Source organism: Phocoena sinus, chromosome 8, assembly GCF_008692025.1.
Source record: "Phocoena sinus isolate mPhoSin1 chromosome 8, mPhoSin1.pri, whole genome shotgun sequence".
Classification (NCBI taxonomy): domain Eukaryota; kingdom Metazoa; phylum Chordata; class Mammalia; order Artiodactyla; family Phocoenidae; genus Phocoena; species Phocoena sinus.
The window spans coordinates 23,753,105-23,771,815 of record NC_045770.1 but is presented as its reverse complement, the minus strand read 5'-3'; the positions used below and the strand labels follow the sequence as shown (position 1 = coordinate 23,771,815).

Below are 18,711 nucleotides of genomic sequence, written 5' to 3'. Positions count from 1 at the left end.
TAGAGGCCTCCGTCTTACCACTCTTACATTCAGTTAGTCACAGTGGTGATTAACTCTGCTTCTTAAATTTCTCAAATGCTTCTCCATCCCTAGTGCTATGCCTTAGTTCAGGCTCCATCATCTCTTGCCTGGGTTACTACAGTAGCTATTGCTTGTAACATGGGTCAGCAGACTTTTCCTGTAAAGGACAGGACAGTAAATAGTTTTAGCTTTGCAGGTTGTAAGGGTGGAACTACTCAACTCTGCCATTGTAACACAAAAGCTTGCCATGGAAATACTTAAATGGGCATAGCAAAACTTCAGTTACTAAAAACAGGTGGTGGGATTTGTCCCTTAGGCCTTACTGCCTTCTAATCTGTCCTCCATATTTGCTAGAATGATTATTTCCAAGATGAGATCCAATTGTTTTACTCGTGATTAAAACCCTTCCTTGGCTCACAGTTATTTTCAGGAAAGTGGTCAAACATTTCAATGTGTCAGCGTGTTCTAGTCCAGTGAAAGAGTAAGTTATTTGTGGTCAGGCAGACCTGGTTTAAATGTCACTCAGTTCAGGTGTTGACTCGCCAAATTTCTTTATGTCCGTGTGTCTCAGTTTCTTTATTCAACAGAGATTATTAACCACCCAGAGTGTTGTAAGGCTAAAATGAGGTGATGTATATAAATCAAGTGGTATGTGGTAGGCACACATGAAAGAACAACCTGCACTTTTGTGAATTGGCCATGCTCCTTGATGCTTCTTGTCCTGGTACTTGATGTTTCCACTGCTTGCAGTGAGCAGTCCCATTTCCCCAACCCTAGGGACACCTACTCATCCTCTAAGATTTACCTCCAACTTCTCTTCCTGACCTCCCCAGGTAGGGTTAGGGCTGCTGTGTGTCTGTAGCATTTTGTATATGCCTTTATTATAGCAGTCATCAGCAGGCTGTGATGACTGGCTTTAACTTCTTTGTCAACTCTACCACTAGGTCATTGATGATATACCTGCTTTGCTCTCCCCAAAGATGGGTCCCACAGTGCTTGTCCTTGAGAAGACCTTTAGTGTTTAGATGTTTGGTGCACACTGACCTTTTCCAGGTGGCTTTATTCTGCTTGGTAACGTGGGTCCGTTCTTTTTGGTCTCTTGTTTTAATAATAATTATTAACATTTATCAAGCTTTTATACATGTTGATTTGCCATATTCTCACAACAAACAACCCTATGAGATAGTCCCCATTATATAAGTGAGGAAACTTTAAGACACAGCAAGGCTAAATAATTTGCACTACATTAAACAGGAGGTGAAAATGCTATTGATAGTAAGGGGAAAAGTTCTAATCCAGCGGGTATAGGTCTAATGCCAGGGCTCCAGACCACCATGCTTTACTGTGTTGCACAAATGTTTGAATCCCAGTCTTTTCACTAAGTTGAAGGAACATTTTTTTTCCTGGTAAGTATTGTTCTGTTTTTTTTTTTTTAAGTTTTAGAAATATTTTCTTAAGAAATAAATGCAGTATGGAATCAGTTGCCATGGCTAGCAATACTAGAATACAATCAGAGAAGATTGTATGTAAAAAGGGGCAGACCCTACCATATGGCTCTCAGATGGTAGAATTTGTGCAAAGAAGTTTTATTACAGTGGACAGTACACAGGTGGTGCTCAGTAGCCTCACTGGTGAAATACTGAACAATTTGATTCAGAGACATTTTGGAACATTTTGACAGGTTGTTGTTGAGGCTTAGGTAAAAATAGGTGGAAAAAAAATACCTGTCTGTATCTCAAGGGAGGTGGGATGGGGTTGATACATTTTGACAGATGTAATGCTAGTAAATATGTGCAGTGCTCTGGAGTTAGAGGATGGTGTAATCAGGGGAAAAAGGTTGAGTTATTCTGTGCAGAGCCCTTTCTGGCCAGATGACTTAGAGAAAGGTCTTTCCTCTGGGCACGCTACCCTTCTTCCTGGTGGTTGCAGCCTCAGGCCTGGCTGGTGGAGCTGAAAGTGGGCTGGATTTCAGCTCCCACACCTCAGCCTTACCAGATGCCTTTGGGTAGGACATGAACTGTACAGCAGTTTGTGGTAGCCATGAGTGGAGCCAGTTCTTGAATGATGTGTTCTCCAGGTGGAAAAGATTGGCAAGGACATTGTAGGTGGAGGGAGCAACAAGAGGAGATACAAAAAGATGTGAAAATACATGGTGTTCTTTGAGGGGGACATACTCCTTGGAGTGTGATATGTGTTCTAAAATTGGCTTCAGATGAGGTTGAAGAAGAGGATTGAAAGTAGACTGAATGGCTTTGGAGGCTGTAGTAGGTAGAATAATGACCTCCTAAAGACGTCAGCATCCTAATCCTCAGACCTGTGAATAAGTTACATGGCAAGGGGTAATTCAGGTTGCTAATCAGCTGACTTTAAAATATGTTGGTTGATCTGGATTATCCAAGTGGACCCAGTGTAATCATCCAAGGGCCCTTAAGTGTGGAGGAGGGAGGCAGAAGAGTCAGTGTCAGAGCACTGTGAAGTGACTGTGAAGTGAGAGACTTGACTGTCCATGCTGGCTGGCTTTGAAGATGGGAGGGGGCCATAAGCCAAGGAATGTGGGCAGCCTCTAGAAGCTGGAAAAAGCAAGGAAATGGATTCTCTCCTAAAGTTACCCAAAAGAATGCAGCCCTGCCAACTCCTTGATTTTAGTTGAGTAAGACTGGTTTTGGACTTCTGACTTCCAGAATTGTAAGTAATAAATTTATATTGGTTTAAGCCACTGTTCTTGGTAATTTGTTACAGCAACAGTAGGAAACTTATATAGAGGCTGTCTTTAAAAGCTTTATCTAGAAGCAATGGTGAGTTTCAGGGGACAATTAGAGAATATATCCAAACTGTAAAGGGTCTGGAGGCTAGACTGTTGGTATAGTCTAGACCTTGGGTCCTCTGAGAGGCAGATGCCAAGATGGGGTTAAGTGAATTGGAATTTATTGGGGGAAAGTATCTGTAAAGGTAAAGGAGAGGGAACAGGAATAGGGAGGGAAAGGAAAGAGGACAGGAGGAGGGGGTAGGAGGCGCGTAGGCTGCAACACTGTTTTCAGAAAGCTGACAGGATGTCCTCAAACCAAAGTTGTGCATAGAGGAATCCCCTGTCCTGCGGGAATGGGTACTGCTGCTGTGCTTGGTCATTGACTGGGTGCAGGCCAGGCAGGCATGGCTTTTTCAGTGGTGGCTCTAGAGCGGTGACAGCTGGCATTTATCAGTCAGCTCTCTTCCCGAAGTGGGAACTCTGGGTGGCTTATTTCTAAGGCCACTGTGCAGGGTGTGTGTTCTAGAGGGGCTGATGGAGAGCTGGGGATTGAAGCTTATGGAGAAATGTTGAACTATTTGTTTAGTAATGGTTTTCACTTGCTGAATGACTCAAGCTCTCCTCACCTAGGATTCATTTAGATTTTTTATTGTAATCAGCTATGCTATATAGGAACTCTGCTTTCTAATCTGATTTTGTTTTTTCCTTAATCAGAATTTGGTCTGGTGTAATTTGAAGTAGATTGCTTTTCTTCTCTTGATTGCAATAGGTGGAGCATTCTAGGAAGTCTTAAATACTTTTTCCTCCCTGCTTCGGGATGTAAAAGCATCATTCACATTTGTGAAAAAAAGACAGTTGGAAGAAGTATAAGAGAGTGGTTAAGTAATATCCACCCTGTTCTCCTTTCCTCTGCCCCCTCTAACTTTTCCACCAATGCTGGGACGTTCTTAATAAGTACTGTCACTGAAAGATCTGTTCTTTGATTTCAGAAGAATGATGATACAGATTTTTAGAGGTTTTGATTGATAGAGATGTTATGATTTTTCTAAGAGTGATTTTTTTCTAAGAAAAGAAAAGGATGAAGGGAAGGGGAAAGAGAGTTTTATTTCTTTTGTAGGAACCATAGCCATCTTCTGCTGTGGCTTCCTAGTGTTCCTTGGACTATAATTGACAGTCTTCTAGAACATGGTTGACAGAATTTTTCTGTGAATATTAAGATAGTAAATATTAAGTTTTGTGGGCCAGATGGTCTCTGGCACAACTACATAGACAGTATGTAAATGAATGGTTGTAGTTGTGAATATTAAGATGGTGAACATAAGTTTTGTGGGCCATATGGTCTTTGGCACAACTACATAGACAGTATGTAAATGAATGGTTGTAGTTGTGCTCCAGTAAAACTGTATTTACAAAAACAGGGAAGAAAAGATTGGGCCTGTGGGCCATAGTCTGCTGACCCTTGTTCTAGACATCAATGGAGTAAAAAATGTCCTTTTTGTTTCTTTGGTGACCTCTTTCTAAGCGTATAGTATGCAGTTTTATGTTGTAATGGTTGGTAGAGTACTGGAATAGTTTGTTTCTTCCAGACTTTCCCTTTAGGAGGTTGATAGACTTTAGAAAGATATGCAGTCCTTTGTCTGAGTAGCCCACTTTGCCTGTGGGCTGTATCTATGATGGGGATTAAAGAGTGTGTTGCCCGTCTAGCTCCTGTAAGCATTCTACTTGCTGTGAAAACAGATTTTTAGCTGATAATACCACAAGTGCAGGGTGGACTGCACCTGATTTTAGTGTCCGGTTTGGGAGATTACTTACCTCCTAATTTAGGTTCCTTGATAGGACAGGATATTATTTGAATAAAATTTTCTCCTTCTACTGTTTGTACACTGATTCTGCCTCCTCTCCAGTGTTATCTGGAATGAGTTGTAGGGATTAAGGCAATGTTTTAATAATTATGTTTTCATCATTTGAGGCCAGAGAATAACCCTGTCTGGACTACATTAAGTATCTGTAGACTAAAATGAAATACAAGCTGTCATCCCTTTACTGCCTGGAGTGTAATTTTAATAAATGAACCTTACAAATGCAGCTTTCCCCTTTTGTGAATCATGAATAATTTGGCAGCACATTCCCAGATCTGAGTAGTTCCTACTTTCAGCATCTATGATAAAATAATTCTCCTGAGCATCTGAAATGAAATTCAGAAAATTGGGTTTATGCTAATGAAGAACATCAGTGATGAACATTTAGGTAATGTAAAGTTAAAGGGCAAAATGTTACTTTTTGTGACTTCAGATCATGACAGAGACACTTTCCCTGGTTATTGTTAAATAATACCCCTCCTCCAGTATACCCCCAAACGAGTAGTTGTCAGGTTGCGTTTGAAAGGTTTGTGCTAGCAAGATATAGTTCTGCACCTAACTTCAAGTTAGTCTCCAAAGTGTGTAAAGAGAAGTTTTCTCATCGTGGTCTGTGGTTTATAGTCATTTTGCCCTTGACTTCCTAGACTGATATTCTTTGAAGGATGGGATGAAGGGAAATTTTCTTCCTAAAATTGATGTGATGACTTATTGTATTGTTAACATTTTAGAGGTGTTTGAAGATATTGAAGGTAGGTGTGTGTGTATGTGTGTGTGTGTGTGTGTGTGTGTGTGTGTGTTGAGTGAATGAAGTTTTTTTTTTAACCAGTTGAAATGGTTACAGAGTTATATTTTTGATGATAGCTTCTTCAAGGCATATTTCTTTTCAGAAGGAATGATAGTTTTTACTTAGAAGTGATGATTGAATTCAATACTGCAGTACCAAGGCTGTGCTAGGCAGCACAATGTAGACAAAAATTAGTTTTGTTGTAAAATAAATGAATTATGCAGTATGTTACTTTGCCTTATCTCACATAGTCCCCTTTTACTTTTCAGATAAATGTAAATGAAATTACAAGATTTTCAGATTTCCCCTTGTCCAAGAAAACACTGAAAGGTAGGTTCATGGTGATCTTGGGACATATTGTTGGATTTCTTGATGTTTTTTTTAAGTGGAAAAATGTTTAGAGAAAGTTTAACCTGAAAAAAGTCTTATTTTGTTGGACTTAATGAAATTTAAAAGCTTTTGCACAGCAAAGGAAACTATAAACAAGACGAAAAGACAACCCTCAGAATGGGAGAAAATATTTGAAAATGAATCAACGGACAAAGGATTAATCTCCAAAATATATAAACAGCTCAGGCAGCTCAATATTAAAAAAACAAACACCCCAGTCAAAAAATGGGCAGAAAACCTAAATAGACATTTCTCCAAAGAAGGCATACAGATGGCCAAGGGGCACATGAAAAGCTGCTCAACATCACTAATTATTAGAGAAGTGCAAATCAAAACTACAGTGAGGTATCACTTCACACCGGTTAGAATGGGCATCATCAGAAAATCTACAAACAACAAATGTGAGAGGGTGTGGAGAAAAGGGAACCCTCTTTCATTGTTGGTGGGAATGTAAATTGATACAGCCACTATAGAGAACAGTATGGAGGTTCTCTAAAAAACTAAAAATGGAATTACCATATGACCCAGTAGTACCACTACTGGGCACATACCCAGAGATAACCATAATTCAAAAATTATGGAAGCAGGGGCTTCCCTGGTGGCGCAGTGGTTGAGAGTCTGCCTGCCGATGCAGGGGACACGGGTTCGTGCCCCGGTCCAGGAAGATCCCACATGCCGTGGAGCGGCCAGGCCCGTGAGCCATGGCCGCTGAGCCTGCGTGTCCGGAGCCTGTGCTCCGCAACGGGAGAGGCCACAACAGTGAGAGGCCCACTTACCGCAAAAAAAAAAAAAAAAAAAAAAAAGACACATGCACCCCAGTGTTCATTGCAGCACTATTTACGATAGCCAGGTCGTGGAAACAACCTGAGTGCCCATTGACAGACAAACGGATAAAGATGTGGTTCATATATACAATGGTATATTACTCAGCCATCAAAAGTAAAGAAAGTGGGTCATTGGTAGAGATGTGGATGGACCTAGAGACTGTCATACAGAGTGAAGTAAGTCAGAAAGAGAAAAACAAATATCATATATTAACACATATATGTGGAACCTAGAAGAATGGTACAGACGAACCAGTTTGCAAGGCAGAATAGAGACACAGATGTAGAGAACAAATGTATGGACACCAAGCGGGGGAAAGCGGGGGGTTGTGGTGGTGGTAGTGGTGGGATGAATTGGGAGATTGGGATTGACATATATACACTAATATGTATCACATAGATAACTAATAAGAACATGCAGGCTTCTCTGATGGTGCAGTGGTTGAGGGTCCGCCTGCGGATGCAGGGGACACAGGTTCGTGCCCTGGTCCAGGAGGATCCCACATGCCGCGGAGTGGCTGGGCCCGTGAACCATGGCCACTGAGCCTGCGCGTCCGGAGCCTGTGCTCCGCAACGGGAGAGGCTACAACAGTGAGAGGCCCGTGTACTGCAAAACAAAAACTAAAACAAAAAAACCATGCTATATAAAAAAATAAAATTAAATAAAAAAAAAATCTTATTTTGATCTCATGAAAACCTATAACAAGAAACAATATTAATTTATTTAAGTTTTACCAATTTGTCATTCTCATTCTTTCTGGACTGGTTAAAAAACAGTAGTAAAAAACCAAGGTGCCAGGGCCTCTGAATAATTAAAATGTTTAAAATAAGCAAGAGAATAAACAAAAATGTGTCACCTTTTGTATTGATTTGCTAGTGCCACCAGAACAAAATAACACAGACTAGGTGGCTTAAACAACAGAAATTTATTTTCTCATTGTTCTGGAGGTCAGAAGTCTAAGATCAAGGTGCTGGCAGGGGTGGTTTCCTCTGAGGGCCATGGTGGAAGGATATGTTCCAGGCCTCTCTCCTTGGCTTACAGATGGTTGCCCTCTGATGCCTCTCAAAGTAGTTGTCCCTCTGTGTACTCACACCCTAGTGGTTTTTGTGTCCAAATTTTCCCTTCTTATAAAGACATCAGTCAGATTGGATTTGGGCCCACCCTAATGGACTCATTTTAACTTAATCACCTCTTTAATCACCTGTGTCTAAATACAGTCACATTCTAAGTACTGGGGGTAGGGGTTCAACATATGAATTCTGTGATTGAGGGGGTGCCCAATTCAGCCCATAGTACTGCTCTACAGGGATGCTCTAAAGTGTCATTTTCTTCCTGTCCATACTGGCAGGTTTGCAAGAAGCGCAGTACCGTTTGGTAACTGAGATACAGAAGCAGACCATTGGGTTGGCATTGCGAGGTAAAGATGTCCTTGGAGCTGCCAAAACTGGATCTGGCAAGACTTTGGCTTTCATTGTTCCAGTAAGTAGTTTTTTCATGTTGGGTCAGATCCTTTGTTATATGATTTTAAAACATTCTGTGCCTAGATAGAAATAACTATGTGAAGAGTTGTTTCATGTTGGGTTTCCCTGGCTAGAATGCAAGCTTTATCAGACTGGTGCCACATCTGTCTTGTTCTCTACTGTATCCCCCATGTCCTAGCATAGCACCTTGCACATGATGGGCACTCAATAACTTATTGAATGAATGAATTATCGTGTGCCGACAAGCCTGAATTCCTGAAGGATGTGGGGGTGGCAGGTTCCAGGGTGGCAGGTCAGAATGGTTCTTCTCTGCAATGAGCCCAGTGGCATGGCAGGGAAGGCTGTTTCTGTACTCACCCTTGCAAACCTGCCAGTCACATTTATACTTGCCACCTGTTTAGGATAAAGCTAAAATTGCTCACTTTAAGGAAATTGAGTCATTCATTGAGAATTTTCCAGGATATTGATATCTATCTTTATAGCAGTAGAACAATAGAGCCTCTTAGGAATTCACTTATATCTGTTATGCAGTTGGTCCGTAATTTTTAATTCCTGCTAAATAATCAGCTCAGAAAAATCACATTTGATTTTTTGTTCCAAGTGTTTAAAAAACATTTTTCTCTAAATTCTATTTTTTATAACAACATCTTTCTACAACTAGAAAATTCAGTCACTGTATAACTACGGCAGTTACACAGAGTTTATTTTAATGTGGTTTCTATTCAGAAAATGGTGACAAATATTTTTCTGAAATCTGTTTTAATGAACTGTGGGCTATACAGACCTTTCACTGATTGCCATCTCCTCATGGCATGTCTCTGCTAGCAGCTGCACTGCCATGGGGCTTCTTTTCCTCTATGATTGGGGGAGGATGCTTCTGGTGGTTAGAAGAAAAAGAAAAAACAAAGCAGTTTCTTCTTTCTGATTAAGACTCATGACAGGTATACTTTCTGCTTGGAAGGTGCCTTTGATTTGGGGGAGCAAGGTTGACTCAGGAGTCAAAAAGTTGCCTCTCTAAAGGACTTATTGAACGTGAATTTTTTCTTTTTTGAGGTGCTGGAAGGCTTGTATCGTCTGCAGTGGACCTCAGCAGATGGGCTGGGGGCTCTGATTATATCACCTACAAGAGAACTGGCCTATCAGACCTTTGAGGTTCTCCGAAAAGTAGGGAAGAATCATGACTTTTCAGCTGGCCTCATCATTGGCGGAAAGGTTTGTCTTTTTGTCCTTGTCCTTCTTTCTTTCCTTCTAACTTATTTATGTTGGAGCACTGTGGCAGTTGACTGGGAAGAGGTAGAGATATCATCTAAACAGAGGCTGACCCCTTAGACAGGAGGTGGCAGCATCCTGGTGTGGTCACTATCATACAGAATATGTTTGTCAGTTTTGCAGGTCCAGAAAGTCTGTTTTGTCAGGGTATCTGGATTGATCAGATTCTCTGAGACTAATTAATTCTAATTAGCCTGTAAATCTATTTGTTAATATTCATTGGAAAAGGTACATTTCAGTATGTAGACTAGTTCCTTTCAATAAAGTATCTAGGAGGTTGAATAATTCAGAACATTGCTGGGTCAGCAGCAGAAGAAAGGAAGGTAGAAGGTAGTTTTGAGGAGTGTTTATTTAGGTTATAGTAAAGCCTGATGCTGCACTTCTCTTTCTTCTGGTTTACCTGGACTACTTGTCTCGGCTAGAGTCTCTTCTAGATTGTGAGGAATTCTTTTTTTTTTTTTTTTTTTTTTTTTTTTTTTTTTTTTTTTGCCGTACGCGGGCCTCTCTCTGTTGTGGCCTTTCCCGTTGCGGAGCACAGGCTCCGGACACGCAGGCTCAGCGGCCATGACTCACGGGCCCAGCCGCTCCGCGGCATGTGGGATCTTCCCGAACCGGGGCACGAACCCGCGTCCCCTGCATCGGCAGGCGGACTCTCAACCACTGCGCCACCAGGAAAGCCCTGTGAGGAATTCTTGAATTTATATGCAGACATGCACAAAAAAGGAAGAGTATAACAAGCCCTCACATACTCATGTACCTATCACCCAGCTCTTGTTTTGAGGAGAGATATTCTAGAATGTGGAGAAGTCAGCTCTTGTTTTCAGTCCATGAAGTGCAGTGAGTGGTGTCAGAGAGCCTGTTCCAGTGCCCCTGGGTTCTGACTTAAGAAGAATGGGTTAGAGGGCTTTCCCTGGTGGCGCAGTGGTTTGGGGTCCGCCTGCCGATGCAGGGGACGCGGGTTTGTGCCCCGGTCTGGGAAGATCCCGGCATGCCGTGGAGCGGCTGGGCCCGTGAGCTGTGGCCGCTGAGCCTGCGCGTTCCGGGAGCGTGTGCTCCGCGCGGGAGAGGCCACAGCGGTGAGAGGCCCGCGTACCGCAAAAAAAAAAAAAAAAAAAAAAAAAAAAAAAAAAAAAAGAATGGGTATAATTCTAGTTTTTAAGTGGGTCTGGCAGACACAGGAGGAAATAAAGACTTGGAGCAGTCATATATTTTTCTTGGCTTCGAAATCCCAGATATGATTAGGAATCTAGAGGAGCTCTGAAGTCCTTAGGTCTTCACTAAGGACTTTTTTTTTAGCCCAGAAATTTGGATGTGCTATAAAAATAGAAGGGAGAAATTACATTTACTTCTAGAGTATTTACATTGCTATGATGAAATGCCACATGCAGATGGCTTGTATAGTTTTGGTACACAGGCTGCTCAGTGGTGGGTCTGTGTCATCAAAAGAAACAACTGTTTTCAGGATCTGAAACACGAAGCTGAGAGGATCAATAACATAAATATACTTGTTTGCACACCGGGTCGGCTTCTTCAACACATGGATGAAACGATATGTTTTTCATGCTACCAATCTCCAGATGTTAGGTGAGTCTAATATATCTCTAATGAAAAAAATCTCAGGCTTAGGAGTGAGGCGCTCATAAAATTTAATGATAGAAATATTTTATTGAATAAATATTGTGACTAAAAAATCTGAGAAATAAGACTTGAAGAAATTTTTTGGCATATGGTTCTAAATCCAGAGAGTACAACTCACACTTTTTTTTTTTAATCTTTATTGGAGTATAATTGCTTTATAATGTTGTGTTAGTTTCTGCTGTATAACAAAGTGAATCGGCTACATGTATACATATATCCCCATATCCCCTCTCTCTTGAGCCTCCCTCCCACCCTCCCTATCCCACCCCTCTAGGTCGTCACAAAGCATCAAGCTGATCTCCCTGTGCTATGCAGCAGTTTCCCACTAGGCATCCATTTTACATTTGGTAGTGTATATATTTTCAATGCTACTCTCTCACTTCGTCCCAGTTTCCCCTTCCCCTGTCCTGTGTCCTCAAGTTCGTTCTCTACATTTCCACCTTTATTCTTGCCTTGCCACTAGGTTCATCAGTACTGTTTTTTAAGATTCCGTATGTGTGCGTTAGCATACGGTATTTGTTTTTCTTTTTCTGACTTACTTCACTCTGTGTGACAGACTCTAGGTCCATCTACCTCATTACAAATAACTCAATTTCATTCCTTTTTATGGATGAGTAATATTCCATTGTATATATGTGCCACATCTTCTTTATCCATTCATTTGTTGATGGACATTTAGGTTGCTTCCATGTCCTGGCTATTGTCAGTAGTGCTGCAGTGAACATTGTGGTACGTGTAACTTTTTTTTTTTAACATCTTTATTGGAGTATAATTGCTTTACAGTGGTGTGTTAGTTTCTGCTTCATGTAACTTTTTGAATTACTGTTTTCACTGAGACCATTTTTAAATCAAAATAGAAAGAGATAAGCCCTCTTTTCTGTATGAAATTAGACACCTCAGTATTTGACACTGCTAAGAGTTATCTTTTAAGGTACATCTACTTATGACGTTACCTTATGTGTATTTTTAAAAATCAACTTCGAAATAATTCTAGATTTATAGAAAAGTTGCAGTGATAGTTCAGAACATTCCTCTATATCCTTCCGTCCCTCATTTTCCCCCAGTGTAACATCTTATATAACTTTGATACCTTTGCCAAAACTAAGTGATTAACATTGGCATATTTATTTAATATACAGACTTTTTTTCGATTTTACCAGTTTTTCCACGAATTTCCTTTTTCTGTTCTAGAATCCAGTGCAGAATACCATATTGCATTTAGCCTAACGTGTATCTTAAATATTGTTGTTCAGCTTGCATCTCTCTTTTTAGTTCTTGATGAAGCAGATAGAATCTTGGATATGGGCTTTGCTGATACCATGAATGCTATTATTGAAAACCTTCCCAAGAAACGTCAGACTTTGCTCTTCTCAGCTACACAAACCAAATCTGTAAAGGACCTTGCACGCTTGAGTTTGAAAAACGCTGAGTATGTTTGGGTTCATGAAAAAGCAAAATACAGGTATGTACTATTTGAAACCATATTTGATTCAATCACAATCAATGTTCTCTCTTTTTAGATTAAGAATTTGACATTTCAAATTAATACTACTTTTCTAGGAAAGAAAACATTATTTTATATTGTTGATTAAATATGCAAAGCATAGAAAGTATATTGGTAAAAATTATTTAAATTCTCTATGCACCTTTAAATGTGTGACTACTCTAATGCAGTATTTTCCAAAATGTGGTGTGGGGAACAAATTCCCCCATAAAATAGGGGTGAGGTGGGGAAATGCATACCTAGATAGATAAATAGCAAATGTTGAGTTAAGGTAAAGCAGTGTTCTTCAAGACTTCTCAGAACCTTTAATATTTTCTTGGACATTGTGATTCTTCAAAGCAGTGGGAGTTGAATAAAGCTTTCTGCATTTACTGAAATTATTTTGGTACAGAATCATTCTTTTTAGCTGTATTATGCGGGACTAATATGCTATGGAACACATTTTATCAACTGCATTAATATTTAGCAAAATACCTTTCTGTTTAAAACATTGCAGCAATGTTTTGTGTTGGTCTCACTAAAACTGGAAAGTAAGGTATGTGTGTCTATGTGATAGTAAAAGGTGTGTGCGCGTGTGTGTGTGTGTGTGTGAGAGAGAGAGAGAGAGAGAGAGAGGTGTAAATAGGTTGGGGGAAATACGTTTTAAAGTGTATTTTGATATTATGACTGCTGGAAGTGTATATATGTTTGGTATGAATCATACGCACATACATGCAGACTGTGGACATACTTGACTTCCAGAAATGTTTTCCAGTGAATTTAAATTGAATCTGTATTGAAGATCTCAATATGGACTCACCTCTACCATCATCTCTATCTTAACTTTCATTTCTTGCTGTGAAATGTTAGTCTAAAAAGAAATATATTGGGAAAACAAATTGGGTTTCTTGGAAAGTCTTTAAATACAGGGGATATGGGCATTGAGGCCCACCTTGACCTTGTTCAACCAATAGATGTCTAGAATTAAAAAAAGCCTGAGAAGAGGCTAGATGCTATGCTTCCAGGTGATCCTAGTGGATAAACTTTGGAGAATCTGAGTTCTGGTAGCTTTGGTTGTCAAGAACTCCTTAGGAATGGGATAGCAAGAGATATTTGAGGTACAGTTTCCTCCTTGGCTTACCATTGAGTAGACACTAGTTTTTGTTTGTAAGTTTGTGTCGAGACAGCTCTTGAAATTCTTGGTACAATTAATTTGATAATCTAAAGACTGTCTAGGTCTTTTGATTTTATTCATTGTTCTCTTTGCTCTTTCCTTTCTGCCTGTTTTTATCTTTACCTGACACTAATTTTTCAATCATTAGGTGGTCTCTAAAGTGTAAATTAATTGTACATATTATCCCTGTTCCCAGTTTCTGTAGATAATAGTTGGTCATTATCTGTAGATCATGGAGTTAGTTAGAAAAAAATGAATGCAAAAACTGTTTATTTCATAAATGATTCTAGAAAGCAGTTCCATCATTTGTAAAAAGATGTGACTGTCAGAAAACATATTGGAAGACAGGTATTTAGCAACATAATTTACAAAACTGGAGGTTATATGATAATGACTGCAGTACTCTGTAATTTCAAATTCAACAGAAGCACTATAAAAAGCAGATGCTATTGTGAATTTTATTTAATATCATTATTGAATTTTCCCCTTTAGCAACTTAATGGTTTGGTTAATATATCCTGAGAGATTATGGTCAAGAATATTTTAAGGCATAAAAGAATATTTACTCTCAAATTACAAAGGACCAGAAAAATCAGGATTGAATCTTTCTGAGTTGTATATCAGAGTATACGTAGAAGAAGTACACCAGTGTGTTTCCTTTATATTGCTATATGTTGCTCTTTTTTTTCCTCTTTATACAAACGGATACACCCACAGGGTTGCCTGTGTGTGCATGAATGTATATATACCTTCACTCTGATAAATGATACCAAATTTTATGTACTATTCTTCTTTGCTTCTTTCACTTAACAATATGCCCTAGAGATCATACCATAGCACTATATATATTCCTTATTCTTTTTTTTGCAGTTGCATGATACATTATTGTGTACAATAGTTCATTACACAAGTTTTCTACTACATATGGGTTAATTTCCATCTTTTTTTTTTTCTTTGTACATAATACTGTATATTTTTGTGTTTTTACCAGATTATTTTTTGGAACAGAATCCTTAAAGTAGTTTTATTAGTTCAAAGAGTAAATGCATGTATGTTCTCGCCAACATTTTTATTATGAGAAATTTCAAACACGCAGCACAATTGAAAGAATTTTGCAGTGAAAACCCTATACCCATCCCTCTGTATATCAACCCATCTTATTTTTGATGCATTTCAAAGTAATTTTCAGATATCTGTACACTTCCCCTAAATATTTCAGTACACATATCACTAACTAGAGTTCAGTATTTGTATAGAGATTTTCTTTTTTGATGTAAGATTTACATACAGTGCGAACAAACGAACAAATTAAGAGTACATTTACTGAGTTTTGATAAATGTGTATGTCTCTGTAACCCAAGGCCCTGCTAAGAAGTAGAACAGTACCATCTGCCCAGCAAGTTCCATCATGCCCTTAAGTTGATCCTTGACCCTACTCTTGCAGAGGTGACCCCTCTTTGCATGTATATTTTTGATACATAATCTATAAGGGATTTTGTATGTATTTTGGTCATGTGTTGTATTCGTTTCCTAAGGGACAGTAGAGAGGTTGTTTTTGGGGGTATGTATGTATGTGTGTGTCTGAAAAATTTGCTTGAGAGGCATGCCACTGTTAACATTTGTTTTTTGGTCTGGATTTCAAAATTACCAACACGGCATATTTTTAACATTTTCCCTCTTATTTCCATAAGCACCCCTGCCACTTTGGAACAGAACTACATAGTCTGTGAGCTGCAGCAAAAAATAAGTGTGCTGTATTCCTTTTTGAGAAGCCACCTGAAGAAGAAAAGTATTGTATTTTTCTCCAGTTGTAAAGAGGTACCTAGTGTTTATTTTTCTTAAGTTATTCGTGTTGAATTGTCCCTTTTAAAATATCAAATTTCTGTTTGAAAATGCTATTTGTCTATTTTAATAAATACAGTGCTAAATGTGGAGGGATTTGTAGATAATGAAAATCTTGGCGTCTTCATTTTTAAAGGAACCCATGGATGAGACTGTAAGCTCAATAAGGAAGGGCAGAAACTGTCCGTTTTTACTGCAGTATTGTTAGCACCTACCACAATACTTAGAACATAGTAGTCCTCAATAAATATTGGTAGAACCAACAATTGAATGGCTAGACTAACTAGAGGACTTTATAACCTCATGTCTGCCTTACCCTCCGTGAATACCGAACTGAATATGCCATTTATTTCCATGCCTCCGTATCTTTGTTCATGCTGATCTCCCTGCATCCCTCCATCCTAATTCTGGAGGAATATTTAATATCCTTTAAGATTAAGCTCAAATGTTGTACCTGAAAGTCCTTTTCTGACACTCCCCAACCCCCTTGTGACAATGAACTGCACCTTCCTCTATCATTCTGTAGTGTTTTGTTTATATCTTTATTTAGTTTATCAGCATTTCTTAAACACTAGTCATATGCTTATAAGTAACGGATTTAGTGATGTATAAGAAAACGTGGTCTTTTCCCTTAAAGAGAAGAAACTGTGGTTGATTTTGTGTGTCACTTTTCTTCTACTGTATTTCAGATTTCCTGATGACATATAGTTGTTGGTATATAGTAGGTTGATTCTAGATTTATAGCTTTTGCAATAGCTTAGCATGACAAATATGCAGTGAGTTTTCCTCCAGCTTATGGGGAAGATAAGTAGTGGTCTGTTTTGGGGGGAAAGCACAGAACGTCATTATTTTTCCGTGTAAAGAATGACTTCAGATTTTTTAGGACTTCTTTTAGATTTTTAGAATTTTATATCTTCTAAAGAAAGGATGTTTTTCGTATCTGTGTACAAGGAAATAATTTTAAGAGTTAATGTTTATAAAGTTTTTACTCCGTAATACTCTGCTTTTCCTCTTCACAGTGGGCAGAGTATACTCTGCCCTTTCTCGAGCTATACTCTTTCTATACCTCTTTAATTCCATGGCTTTAAATGCCATCTGTATTCTAACAACTGCCAAATCTACATCCTAAGCCCTGACTTCTTTTCTGAGCCCCAAACTTGTTTATCCATTTGACTACTAGATATTTCCAGTTGGGTGTCTAGAGGGCATCTTAAATTTAACATAGGAAAAGCAGTTTTAAGATTTCCTATCCCTAAGTTCTGCTCCCTCTAACTCTTCCCCATCTCATTAAATGACGGAATCCTTAATTCTTGCTTGTCTTCAACTCATATTCAATCTGTTGACAGTTCTCATTAGTTTTACCACTTCTCACCACCCATCATGTTACAGTGCAGTTTAAACCGTGCTTAACTTTCTCTTAGCCTCTTGGTTGATCTTCCATTTTAATAGTTCTTCAATTTCCATATATGCTTTTCTGAGATTGGGTTGCCTGAGAGTACATCTGTGGTCTGGTCTGTGGGCTCTCCTTTCTCATCTCTGCTTTCATGTTAGCCCTTTTAAAAACTTTACAAAGGAAAGGCAGGAGTCCCTCCATCCCTAGTCTTACTGGTGCATTGTCTCAGGATCAGAGAACCTTCCTAGCACTAGAATATTGTTTGAGAAAGTGAATAACTTTAATTTTGGAGTAACAAGTCATTTTGCAATTTAGGTGGTTTCCCATTCTTTACTTTCAGCAAAATCCGAAGGAAGACTTAATGGAGTTATTAGCTGATAGATAAAATTATTTGTAATTTATCATCATGTTTCTGACATATTTTATAGGAGTTCAAAAAGTTAAGGTCCCTTCCAGTCCATTTTCTATATTTTCATGAAGAGATTTTCTTAACACCTGTGTTAGAGAAATAGGAATAAAATGATGCTGTACTCTGCCTCAGTATAGCAACCAGTGGTATTCATTTATAAGTACGTAAACTAAAGAAAAATAAAACTAAAGCAACAGCTCTATCTTGTCTCATGTATTAAGAGAGATATTTATAATAGAATTTTATTTTTTATGTTTAACAGTTTTTTAAATCAATTTTTAACATTTTTTTGTTTCAGCCAGTTCTGTACTAATAATTATCATAGTACCTGAGTCTGAGAACTTTTAATGCAGCTTTACGGCTACAGGAAATTAAAGTTAAAACTTACATATACATAGTTTTGTTGTAGAAAATCACAAATTGTGATAAAGTGATGAATAAGAGACTTTCGAGCATAAAACAAGATAAAATTCTGTGAGGTCAGGAAATAGAAATATGAATTCAAGGAAGAAAAGAAATGATGTAAAATTTTTCTGTTAAGGAAGAGGTTCCTCACATTTTGTTAGTAATCTTCCTTTTTTAAAGACTTTGTTTTAGAACAGTCTTAGGGTCGCAGCAAAATTGAGGGGTCCTGCCCCACACATGCGTAGCCTTCCCCATTATTTTTATATATTTTTAAGTAACTGGTGGTGGATATCATATTGCTGTGCTATTTAGAATCAATTGGATACATTTATAAGAGGTAAGTCTTTATTTTAAAATATATTTAAATATACCAGAAATTACATTCTTTGCAACCACTTAAATTTGGAAAAATGTCAGATACTAACTTAAAAGTGTAAGAAGGGCATATTTTTTTCAAAATTCTTTTAGGAAATAATGTGAGCAAAAATGTTCAAAGACCACAGCTTTGTTTGAAGACCACAGCTCTAGACTACATTTCCCTTTCTGTGCTCTGTATTTTAATTGATGAACCTGTGCTCTGTAATGCATTTTTCTGTTCATCTTGCAAGCTTACTTCCTGCTGCTACCCAGAAGTACTACCAAAATCATTTTTCTGTAAATGCCTAGGTTCAGTATCTGTACCGAGTATTCTGCCGGCTACGTCCTGGCATTTCTATCCTTGCCCTGCATGGTCGACAGCAGCAGATGAGAAGAATGGAAGTCTATGATGAATTTGTTGGCAAGAGAGCTGCAGTACTCTTTGCTACTGATCTTGCAGCCAGGGGGCTGGGTAAGAAAACTTCTTTTGAGAAAATGTTCTGTGATCATGGGCTTATAAATGGGTGTATTCCGGTAATTCAAATAGTTTGACTCAAATAATTGGGCTTTCTTATTTTATAAAAGAAAATTAAGTAAATTGATAACTGGGATGACTAACACTAAGGATATGTCAG

General features: G+C 38.6%; 1 protein-coding gene across 1 annotated transcript in view; it reads left to right on the top strand.

Moving 5' to 3' along the window:
* Positions 1–18,711, top strand: part of DDX10 (DEAD-box helicase 10) — a 302,126-nt gene that overhangs the window by 2,531 nt on the left and 280,884 nt on the right. Inside the window, 8 exon segments of the mRNA XM_032641374.1 lie at positions 5,680–5,740; positions 7,974–8,104; positions 9,160–9,318; positions 10,838–10,930; positions 10,932–10,959; positions 12,286–12,475; positions 15,362–15,488; positions 18,386–18,548. Of these exon segments, the coding sequence (XP_032497265.1) occupies positions 5,680–5,740; positions 7,974–8,104; positions 9,160–9,318; positions 10,838–10,930; positions 10,932–10,959; positions 12,286–12,475; positions 15,362–15,488; positions 18,386–18,548 (952 nt within the window).